The sequence below is a fragment of the Dendrobates tinctorius genome, unplaced genomic scaffold (genome assembly GCF_039654945.1).
Source record: "Dendrobates tinctorius isolate UK_male_01 unplaced genomic scaffold, ASM3965494v1 ptg000250l, whole genome shotgun sequence".
NCBI classification, from domain to species: domain Eukaryota; kingdom Metazoa; phylum Chordata; class Amphibia; order Anura; family Dendrobatidae; genus Dendrobates; species Dendrobates tinctorius.
The window spans coordinates 16,246,898-16,259,494 of record NW_027361917.1 but is presented as its reverse complement, the minus strand read 5'-3'; the positions used below and the strand labels follow the sequence as shown (position 1 = coordinate 16,259,494).

The following is a 12,597-nucleotide window of genomic DNA, read 5'->3' as shown; positions in this document are numbered from 1 at the left end:
GTAGCGTGGCTGTCACGTCACCGCTTCCTCCTGCCGTGCCACCGCTCCCTGTGCCCCGTCAGACTCACCAGATTGCAGCTTCCTGGCGTGTCCCCATCTGTTCCCCTGCTCTGACGACAGCGCTTGCTTCCTCCCGGGCGAGCGCTCCCCGCAGCTCTCTCCATGCACGAGCACTTCCTCCTCTCTGAGCCGGTCACTCTTCCTGGTCCTCTCTATGGTCAGGAGGACCCTGACCCGGGAAGCTCCTCCCCATGCTCCCATATCAGGCCGTTGCTCCCTAGTGACGCTGCCTGATCGTCACTTGCCTTCCCTTGTGATTCTGGCCCCTCTTGCTGGCGTTCGCCGCCGCTACCTCCACGTCTCGTCCCTTGCTCTCTCACATTTGTTACCTGTTCTCTTCTAGGTTCCAGGCTTCCTGCCTTGCCAGCCCACAGCTCTAGTCTCCTGTGCTCCTGCCGCTCTACTCTGGTCCAGTCTCCTGCGTTCCTGCCGCTCTACCCTGGTCCAGTCTCCTCTGTTCCTGTCGCTCTACCCTGGTCCAATCTCCTGTGTTCCTGCCGCTCTAACCTGGTCCAATCTCCTGTGTTCCTGCCGCTCTACCCCGGTCTAATCTCCTGTGTTCCTGCCGCTCTACCCTGGTCCAGTCTCCTGTGTGGGAGCTGGCGGGCCGCCGGAAGTGACGCGCGGCTCCAGGGGCGGGACTTCCGGCCATGGCCTAGCTCCGGCTGCAGCCGCGGCCTCAATTTTTCCCCTACCCGACTGCGGCCTAGCTCCGGCTGCAGCGACAGGCTCAATTTTTCCCCTACCTGACCGGGGGGGGGGCGCGATACACAAAAAAAACATGGCGTCAGAGTTAAGTCCAGCATTGTCCCACGACGCGGGAGAGGATACGTGGAGGGACACTCGCACGTGCTCGCCCGTTGTTGGTTTGGGAAAATCGGACCCTTTCAATAGGATCCGTTGCCCCTGTCACATCTTCATGGAAAAAGACGAAAAAAGTCTGGAGAAAAAAAAACAGACGTGTGCCTCCATGGACACTAAGCAAAAATGGTGTATACGGCGGAGGCTAACCTCTTTTTTTCACTTAGTGTCAGCCTCCTAGCAGTAGAAGCATACACCCACAGTATCTGTGTCCCCCAATGAGGCGAAGGAGAAAATTAAAAAAGCTTCTTATTCTTGGTAATGATGGGATTGCCTGAGGTCGGTTACCCAGTCGTAATATTTTTATGTGTTTTATTAGACATAACAAAATTATTCTGGTTTACAATTTTCCTATCTAATTTCTATATACTTTCAAGATTCCTAGCTTACTTCTTGAGGATACAAATCTGTCCTGATCACGTGATGGACACGTGATAGAATTTAGTTAGTAAAAACTGTTACATGGAAAATAATGGCTTCTAGCGGGCTGATTCTGCTCTATGAGGTTGATAGGATGAAGAATAAAAATAAAATGCTGTTTCATAGTATGGTAGACACAGAGACGGCAGAAGATAGGAATGAAGGGAAGGGGTACAGGTACACTTGTGTACAGTGTCTTCTGCAAATTATTGACTGACCCTTAAAGCATCCATGACATCTGTCTGTTCCATAAGTCTGGGAAAAGTTGCCAGCACAGGATTGCAAATCAAATCTGAAAAAGAAAAAAAAATTCAAAATATGAACATAGTCACCCAAGAATAGTTTTAGAAATCAAACCAACTATTTTTTTTATCACATTTGAATAGTAAATCATCTGTGACCTAAGCGAAGTGATAATGATTATATACGTTACAGCAGTTTCACAAACATATGATTTCAATTGTAGGGACGGCGATTATCTACTTAGGGCTGAGTCCACATCTGCACTATGAATTAACTTGTCCTGTTCTGTCATAAGAGCAGAAAAAAACTAATCCATAGATGTAACAGATCTATCACAAAATCGACACGTGATAACTCACGACCCCACTGACTATAATGGGATTCATTGGGCTTCCCTCTTGGCATCCAAAAAAAAACTAATTTTTTTTAAGTCTTTACTGAACCTAAAACAGAGATATAGACAAAGCCTATTTCTGTTCTTTACGACTATCCTTCATTTTCACAAATTTACTCCTCTGCAGACTCTATGATTAATTTTTAGTTGTCTCAGAGCTGGTGGGTGGAGACTTGCTGTTATGATGGCTCCCATACAATGAACACACAGATATGAGGGATTCCTGCTCTCCTGTCTCTATTTTGCACAAGTTCAGAAGCAGCAGTAGCACGAAGCACATTATACAGGAGTACTGAGCAGTGAAGCTGTGAATCCAGCACTGAAATGGATTAAAGGGAATCTGTCACCCTTTTTTTGGACTATCAGCTGTCGGCATTGACATCAGGGGCTTATCTACAGCATTCTGAAAGATAAGAAAAACACATTAGATTATACTCACCGAAGGGGGCGGTCCGGTCCGATGGGTGTCGTGGTCCGGTCCGGCGCCAAAAAGGGTGACAGATTCCCTTTAAATACTAGAAAGCAGCAGTAGTGTTTCTCTGCCTCTCTTAAGGCCCCGTCACACACAGCGATCTCGCTAGCGAGATCGCTGATTTTGTGACGCCACAGCGATCTCGCCAGCGAGATCGCTGTGTGTGACGGGGATCAGCGACCGGCCCCCCTGCCGGTTATCGCTGATCGTGCAGCATCGTCCTGGGCCGTTTTTCAATCGCTGGTCTCCCGCTGGCCAGCGCGTATCGCTGCGTGTGGCAGCGAGAGACCAGCGATCAGCGTGTACGCCGGTTTCCAAGGTAAACAGCGGGTATCCAGGAGCTACGGCTCCTGGATACCTGATGTTTACATTAGAAACCAGCGTCCAGTGTCTCTGGTCCTGATCGCTGGGGCTGTCTATGAGACAGCTCACCAGCGATCAGCCTAACGATGTCCCAGCGATCCCATCATGTCGGATCGTTGGTGGGATCGCTGGGACATCATTATATGTAACGGGGGCTTTACTTTACTACTCCCTTTTCATCCACCTACACACTCTGTATTTTCAGAAGTTTGTTTTACTGTGTTTCAGTCTTTTGGTGGTGCGAACACTGTTATACAGACTTGTTCGCTGTGTGCATGGCCCATGTGTTTGTGTCTGATAAATTTCAATAGGTAGCAGTAATCTAATCTTCCAGTGAGCTGTCAGTCTTGTGTAGCTTTGATCAAGACAAATTTTAGAAGCTTTTGAGAGTGAACAATAAATTAAGGAGTCTTATGGGAGAAGAAGTGTTTTTTACCTGGCAAAAGAAGCATAGATACATTACAAATGGGCTTATATTTGTTTGCTCTATTGATTCCAGCAAGAGTTTCGCAAAAGTACATTTAACGCTTAATAACACAATCTGATATTTTGATCACATCATAATGTTAATGCATCGGAAACTGAGCCCAACTACACATCTCTTTCAGATCCACTTAGCACTGATGACTGGCTACTTTTTAATTTACTTTTCTAACGTGTACACCTCTGTTATTATCAGATATTATATTTAGGTTCCTGAAACCACAGCAGATTTTGCAAAGAGATATTACCCGCAATTTAGTATTACATGCAGCCACACAAATGACTGGCTCTGCCATTCATATACCTTATTAGAGCCTTTTTCAAGACGAGATAAGGGCTTTAGTTGTAATAATGGTTCATATTCATGTATACTGAATTTTCTATGTAACAATGACAGCTTGCACTGAGAAAGAAATGAATGAACGCCTTTGTACAACCTGTTCAACCTACAGATAATTATCGGCATAATTATAACCTTCAGGTATCGTGCATTTAAATATTACGTGAATTTTACTTTAATTTGAACTGGTACTCATTACAAATATCCTGTTAGACGGGATTACATTTGTAGAGAAAGAGGTGTCCGATTATTATGTTATTATCAGCCTTCCGCTGGAAGTTACGCCATTCCCGGGTGAAATAGTTTATGGCTGAACTAGCGCCACTGAAGAAGTGCATTTCTGCAAAGCCAACAGAAGCAGAGTGAAATGGCTGCTACATTTAAAATCAGACACCAAGAATTGACTGTTGTCAGCAAGTTCTATAAAAAAAAACAAAAACAAAATGAAAGCTGCAAATTGTCTGCTGAATGCATAACCTCAAAGTGGAAACCCCATAGGGCTTTCTCATCCCGCTGTCAATTTTGCAATACTATGAGCAAGTGTATGGGCACAGGTTCAGCATTCGCAGAGGAAAAATCTTCTGCGCATACTAGAGTGCGAACAGGAAAAACACTGCGTAAAATAAGAGCGTTTCTGATGCGTCTTTTTCCCCGCTCGTTTTCATGTTTGAAAAACGCTGCAAAAATTGTCAAACTGCGGATGTGAAACTGCGTCAGATCTGCAAATAATAAGCAGCATGTGCTTGAGATGTCAGAAATCTCACTCACTTTACTTTCACTGTAAACTGCTACATTTTTTTCAGCGACAAAAACGCAAGGAAAAAAAAACCGCATTGAAATCGCAAAGTGTTTATCACAATATATAACCCACAATATAATTAAATCCTTTAACCCAAACAACTATATCGCTGACCTGAGTAGATAAACTGATAAAAGATATCCATTATTCAAAAATATTGAAAAAATGTGTCTATAAACATTTCCACCGCACTGGGGAATCATACATTTAAACTTCATCCTAAGGGATCATATCGTATAGCCATCAAAGTCAATATCAGAGGATCTGGTGACAGATCATTAATAACAATAACAATACTCCTGAGTCGCCCACCCAGTACAGGATGGGCGAAACGCGTTAAAACAGAGAACATGGATCATACATATCAGACGTTACCTATTTATTATAGGGGTTGTCCAGTCCAAATTGATAAGTCTGCAGTCATTCTGAGTGACTGTAGACCTATGAATCCCTCCAGCGTATGCACTATGCCCTGTGGAGATTTGCCTCTTTCAGACCCGGAACTGGAGAATATGTATGCGTTATATATACTTCCAGCCAGTGGGCGCAGCCTTGCTCTCCATACACTTGTACTGAGCGAGGCTGCGCCCCATCTTGTAATGTGGCCAGCCAGTGAGTGTTGCACTAAATGTCGCGATCTTGCTCCATACAGGTATATGGAGAGCGAGGCAGCACCCGCTAGCCAGGAGTGTGTATAACGCATACGTACCCTCCGGTCCCGGTCTGAAGCCGGCCAATCCCTGCAGCGCAGAATGCATGCGCTGGGGGGATTCATAAGACTGACTGCAGACTTACCGATTTGGACAAGACAACCTCTTTAATATCTGGCCACTGCAATTCCATAGTATAATAGTGGTGTTTGATAAGTTTAAAGCAGGGACTATGATATTTACTTCCATTAAGCAAAATCGTAAGTGGAATTTCTACATAAAACTGCAAAGTTGCCAGATATATTATTGAATAAAAGATACTTTTTATCAATTTATCAGCTCAGGTCAGTGATATAAAAACACAATGTGTGCACTTTATTAAAACTGCTAATATAGGAGTCTGATGCTTTTTAGGATATGGACATTAATGTGTTGCTTTCACTACAATATTAATTTAGGCTCATAAAAACGTCTAGCAAGTTTGTCAAATTAAAATTCTGCACCACTCCCAAACCACCTGTTACCGCTCCCTTTTATTAATGTGCCAGGTAGCCACAGCAGCAATCTGCGGCTGCAGAGGTGACATGTCATCACACTAATTGGCTGATGCGGGATCATAAAACGAGAACTCACCTTTTGCACTGCATAAACAAGAGAAAGTGGCCAAATACAATGGGAATATGAAAATATTCAAGAGAACTCAAAGCACAATGATGCATTTGTACCTGTGCTCTGCACGTTGCTTCTTTGTTTCAGAAGTACATCACCGAGGATTTGCCGGTAGAACACCACCAGTGGAATATGGCATATGCTGCCAACCAATGTCTCAGGAAGCAGACTGCAAGACATGCAAGTTACTGATTATGTGTATATGTGCTAAAAGTCTACGGTATCTCTTCTTCAGAATAATAATTTGTCCTTTCACCATCCTTATGTTTTCAGGTTAATGCTGGGTCTACAGTGGCCAAATTAAGTTATAAAAGTGAATCGATGCTCATTTACCAGCCTGTATATAGGCCTAATAAAATTCACGGGAATAAAATGGTCGTAATGCAATCATTCTGTATTCACAGAATATCATCGTTATCGGCAGCACATTGACTGTTTACATAGTACTATGCTGCCGATATCAATGCTTTTTAAGCCGGCATAGAGGATCTATTATCCAACGAATGAGCATTTTGTGGGTGGTTGAAGCAATATTTACACAGGTCTTGTAATTAACCTGTGTAGAAGGCATTAAAGGTATTCTCCAAGAATGTAATAAAATGGACCCATCACATATTTCAAATGGCAACCCAGTCTAGTCACGTGTCAGGACAGGCTATGGTCTGAAGAAATACTGCTACCGGTTCCTGTGTCGCATCTGAAAGGAGCAAGACCATGAGAGGAGGAGAAGTGTTTGAAATAAATCTTCTCAACTGACTGAGCTCAAATGATTTTTTCTCTAGCTTCAGTCCTCCGTGCTTTATCAGCTGAGAAGCAGATTTGTTCTCCTGTAAAACACTTCCTTTTGGTTCACGGAGGTATGTGTGCTTACAATCTTGCTACTGTCAGTTGAGACACTGGTACAGGAAAATGTTTCTTCAGACTGCAACCCGTCCAGTCACATGACTAGAACGGGCTGCTGGTTGAATTATGTGAAGGGGCCATTTTATTACATTCTCGATGAACCCTTTTAAGAATCAAAATTCAAGGTTAACCTAACAAATAATGTAGACCTGAAAGAGAGCTGAAAGTCTATGGATACAAACGAAAATAACAACTAAAACAATCACTTGTAGCCATATTATTAACAGAGCACACTTAATGTGAGTTTTGTTTCGTCAGTCCTATAATGTAAATACTTTTATGATAAAAAAGACAAAAGTATTCAAGAGTGATTCCTTTATTGTCTAACCAGAAAAATTATATTTGTAAGCTTTCAGAGCACAGAGGCTCCTTCTTCAGGGTAGTTTACAAATGAATTACTGAAACAAGAGCACAACATTTAAGAGATGTGACAACAGAACATTTGTGCATGGGGTGGATGGGCGATGCCTCATGTTACCACAATATAATTTTTTATTCTTAATTGTCAAACATATTACAAATTGATAATCTAGTTGTAATTGTCAAAACAGAATTATGTGCATGCATACCATGTGAGGGTCCGACTACAATGTCTTCTATGTAACCACTAAGCCCAGAACATTCTCTCCTCAATTTCGAACGCTTCCCACAGAGTCAATTGATACATCTCAACCCTGACCAAGCGGATTACAATAAACTTTTTCACTCCCCAATTTCCATTCTAGTTATTTACTTACTTTAAAATCTCTTTTCTTCTTGTATCCAGTGATCTAATTTTCACCAGAAGTCGGGGTTGTCTTCTCTGCGTTATTATTTGATGGAAGATGCCACTGGATGCTAGAAAATGAATGACAGTATAGTTTCATATTCTACAGAGAACCAATTATGTGACAGATTTCTACGTACTTAATTCCACTATTACTATTTATTATCTGTATTAACAAAACCGTAATGGAAAAATAGTAATCTTTGGTCTTCTTGTAGAGACAGCAAATCTGAAATCTAATAAAAAAAAATTTGAATAATTTTTATGTATGGTGATATTTTCATCATATACAGTACCTCGTCTTGAAATAGATGGATCAACTTCTACTCCTCGTTCATGTGGAGTTCCACCATTTAATGTCAGTTCGTATGTCCTAAACGCAAATAAGAAAGCAGAATAATTTTGTGAAAAATTAAAATGTCCCTGCCAGTTAAATAGCTTAACTTGTCACTGGAGCAGTAACCCAAGTAAGGCTAGTTTCACATTTGCGTATGGATGAGCTGCGGACTTCCTCCGTGAAGCTCTGCCCATTGCCGCACCTTCTCCGGTCAGCTCCACCTACGTCCGCATACTTCTACATGCGGCCTGCGTACCCTATCTTTAACATTGGGTACGCAGGTTGTGTGGATGTATGTGGATGCCTCCGCATGCGTAGTTTTGACGATGCGGCGACCGCTTCATATTCCAACATGTTGCGTTCGACGCGGTTCGCCGCATCGTCAAAAGTATGCGGACGTAGGTGGAGCTGACCGCAGGAGGTGTGGCAGTGGGCGGAGCTTCACAGAGGAAGTCCGTAGCCCTCCGCAGCTCTTCCATACGTAAATGTGAAACTAGCCTTACAGAGCACATGCTATGGGTGTCTTCAATGCTGCAATTTTGCCACAATTTTGCAAACACAATGTGACCCCAAAATATCAATACAATGTTACTCAGATCATAACTTATTATTTGCAATATAGATGCAGGGCCAGTTTTAGACAAAGTGGGGCTCTGCACAAAATTCAAAGTGTGGCCCCCAAATGCTACCATATTGAACCACTTTCTGAACCTCAAACTTACGGTATATTTGAAGCATTCTCGCTTTGCAGCATTTTTTTCCACACCTTTGTAGGGTACCGCTGGTATTTTTTTTGGAGATACAGGCCCTGGGCAATTGTTCAGTTCGTCTATTCCCCCTCACACTCCAATGTTGACTCTGGAAAGGTGACAATAACTAAGACCTCAAAATACGAAGGTCAATGTTCAGAGTGTGGGCACTGCGGTGCTGTTCAAACCTTAGTCTTAAAACTGAATAAAAATGCAAACTTGAACTTCCTGAAAACTGTTAATATTTGTAAAGAACTAAATAATTATATTCGAAATATAATCTCTAAAGTGAGATCTCTGATCAAATTTGCAAGGAGGTGCACATACTCATCTATAGGCTGTGACGGGGTGCAAGTAGACGCTAACGCACAGCACCGTATAAATGCATGTAAACAAGAACCCATGTCCATTAAGAGGTGACCCCAGCATTAGGGTCTTTAGGACTAAGGGCACACTTACAATAGCCGAGTTGGCTTGTTAAATGCCCACCAATTGGAGACATGAAAGCCAATTGGATGTTGTTAAATGGCCTGTTAGATATGCTGAAATACTCCCTTGCACACAGAACTATTAAGACGTTCATTCTATGCACATTGGACATCATGTTCTCTGCATCACATCCTGTTTAAACATAACAACGAGCGGTCTGGTCGTGAAGAATGATTAGAATGTCTCCATATAAATCATTTCACCTGACGAACAAACATTGTGGTAGCTCATTGTGCGATTGCAGGCCTGTTTAGACAGTCACCAGTATAATGTAATACACCCTATGCTGATAAAGACTTCATCTGTATACAAAGACAGCACATGACACTCCACGCCATGCATTGGCTTGGGGTCTTAAGGTACTGTCACACTTAGCGATGCACCAGCGATCCAGACCAGCGATATGACGAGGTCAGGATCGCTGGTGCATCGCTAAGTGGTCGCTAGTGAGCTGCCACACAGGCAGATCTCACCAGCGACATAGCAGGGTTCGGGGGTCGCTACTTACCTGTCAGACGAGGCGATCCTGACGTCCTCCCGCCCACGTACACGCGTCGCTCGTCGGCGCCACAGGAAGCCCAGCAGGAAGCTGACAGCGAGAAATGGCCCAGGACGTTCTCGAGCGATCAGCGATAGCCAGCGGGGGAGCCGGTCGGAGGTAAGTATCAGACATAGCAATATCGCTATGTCACAAAACCAGTAACGTTATAGCGATATTGCTAGCAATATCGCTTAGTGTGACAGGTCCTTTATGAACCAAAAGAAGACTGCCGCACCGAGAGGTTCTACTAAAGTAAAGGGCCTGTTACACATAGCGATATCGCTAGCAATATCGCTATAACGTCACTGGTTTTGTGACGTTATAGCGATATTGCTAGCGATATCACTATGTCTGATACTTACCTCCGACCGGCTCCCCCGCTGTCCATTGCTGATCACGCGAGAATGTCCTGGGCCGTTTCTCGTCGGCCACTTCCTGCTGAGCTTCCTGTGGCGCCGACGAGCGACGCGTGGACGCGGGCGGGAGGACGTCAGGATCGCCGCGTCTGACAGGTAAGTAGAGACCACCGACCCCTGATATGTCGCTAGTGAGATCTGCCTGTTTGGCAGCTTACTAGCGATGCACCAGCGATCCATATTGTTGTTGGGATCGCTGGTGCATCGCTAAGTGTAACGGTACTCTAAGGGTTTAGTGCGATCGCTATGGAGAATTCTAAAGTTTAGGAATGTTACACACTTCATATGGATATTGTGTAGTTGTGTAAAAACCTTTCAATTATCTCTTGCACATCCAATGCCATTTAATGAGTTGTAAAAGGCTCATAAAATATTATGGCTATAGCAGATAGTAAAAACATCACCAGTAATGAATGAGTAGCCAATGGAAAGAGTTTGCACTTAGCTTGTAGGCAATTAGATGTGTAGAATTTTTTGGGCTTGTAGGATCTACTTTACGACCAAATAAAATAGTCTGCATTCAGGATTACAGAGCATGTCACAAAGTGAAGGGATTAGTCATAAATTTCCTGCACACCACCTTTAGGTGACTGCATTGACTTGCCCTTTTCCAATTACCACATTGCTGTATGTTCTAAGCCACTTTCTATAATTGTAGTCAAGTTGTTCCACTTTAATACGAAAACTAATTTTCAGCTTTGAGACAGCACTCAGGTTTTATAGTAATGGATCATGCAAATCTAACAATACTGGAGGGTATAAAAAATAGAATGTAGGAAATTAGCAGCCATCTCTGCTCACAAAACTCTGTCACCCTGAGGTACCAGATATCTGATGCAGCAATAGATGACCAGATTTCTAAAGCAGAGTCAAGAACCTACAAGTGAAAATTGAACTCGAGTATGTAGGGTCCGGGTCCTTCATTTGGATGGGACAGAGGTGAAGCATACCCACTGCCCACTTCAATTACAGATAGCTAAGTACAGTGCTCGGCTAAGTCCATCACTCCTAAGTGCCTAACCATATACAATTTACAGTAATGGCCTGACGGACATAACCAAGTACAGTGCTCGGCTAAGTCCGTCACTCCTAAGTGTCTAACCATATACCATTTACAGTAATGGCCTGACGGACATAACCAAGTAGAGTGCTTGGCTAAGTCCGTCACGCCTAAGTGCCTAACCATATACAATTTACAGTAATGGCCTGACTGACATAACCAAGTACAGTGCTCGGCTAAGTGCCTAACCATATACCATTTACAGTAATGGCCTGACGGACATAACCAAGTAGAGTGCTTGGCTAAGTCCATCACTCCTAAGTGCCTAACCATATACAATTTACAGTAATGGCCTGACGGACATAACCAAGTACAGTGCTCGGCTAAGTGCCTAACCATATACCATTTACAGTAATGGCCTGACGGACATAACCAAGTAGAGTGCTTGGCTAAGTCCGTCAGTCCTAAGTGCCTAACCATATACCATTTACAGTAATAGCCTGACGAACATAACCAAGTAGAGTGCTTGGCTAAGTCCATCACTCCTAAGTGCCTAACCATATTCAGTAATATGGCCTGACGAACATAACCAAGTAGAGTGCTCGGCTAAGTCCGTCACTCCTAAGTGCCTAACCATATACCATATACAGCAATGGCTTGACAGACATAACCAAGTACAGTGCTCGGCTAAGTCCATCACTCCTAAGTGCCTAACCATATTCAGTAATGGCCTGACGGACATAACCAAGTACAGTGCTCGGCTAAGTCCGTCACTCCTAAGTGCCTAACCATATACCATTTACAGTAATGGCTTGACGGACATAACCAAGTACAGTGCTCGGCTAGGTCAGTCACTCGTAAGTGCCTAACCATATACAATTTACAGTAATGGCCTGACAGACATAACCAAGTACAGTGCTCGGCTAAGTCCGTCACTCCAAAGTTCCTAACCATATACCATTTACAGTAATGGCCTGACGGACATAGCCAGGTACAGTGTTCGGCTAAGTGCCTAACCATATTCAGTAATATGGCCTGACGAACATAACCAAGTAGAGTGCTCGGCTAAGTCCGTCACTCCTAAGTGCCTAACCACATACCATATACAGTAATGGCCTGACAGACATAACCAAGTACAGTGCTCGGCTAAGTCCATCACTCCTAAGTGCCTAACCATATTCAGTAATGGCCTGACGGACATAACCAAGTACAGTGCTCGGCTAAGTCCGTCACTCCGAAGTTCCTAACCATATACCATTTACAGTAATGGCCTGACGGACATAGCCAGGTACAGTGCTCGGCTACCTCCATCAATTCCCAAGACCTTGAATGAACTAGATGAGCAATGTGTGCATTTATTTTGGGATGATGGTAAATAATACATTTACAGCATTTATATATGGTGAGACAAAGAAAAATGTAAAATTTGTAATTTTGACATCGATTGCCAGCTCTACTAGAAATATTTTTTAGAGATTTAATAGTAAAAACGGAAAGATTTTCACCCTACCTGGTAGATAATGGAATTCCATTCACATCAAAGAGTTTTAAAAAAGTCCAACCACAGCTCAAGTCTCCCCTCTCTCCTGTTGACTGCAAAGGAGAAATGAAACCAAATCATGAATTGTATTATACTGTCACA

General features: G+C 43.2%; 1 protein-coding gene across 4 annotated transcripts in view; it reads right to left on the bottom strand.

Annotated features, from left to right (window-relative positions):
• NPHP1 (nephrocystin 1) overlaps positions 1-12,597 on the bottom strand; it is a 133,761-nt gene that overhangs the window by 38,719 nt on the left and 82,445 nt on the right. For all 4 annotated transcript variants that reach the window (XM_073557497.1, XM_073557494.1, XM_073557496.1 and 1 more), the window contains 5 exons: positions 12,466-12,548; positions 7,720-7,796; positions 7,395-7,494; positions 5,811-5,923; positions 1,560-1,633 (listed from right to left, as the gene is read on the bottom strand). In XM_073557497.1, the coding sequence (XP_073413598.1) occupies positions 1,560-1,633; positions 5,811-5,923; positions 7,395-7,494; positions 7,720-7,796; positions 12,466-12,548 (447 nt within the window). The remainder of the gene's footprint in view (positions 1-1,559; positions 1,634-5,810; positions 5,924-7,394; positions 7,495-7,719; positions 7,797-12,465; positions 12,549-12,597) is intronic.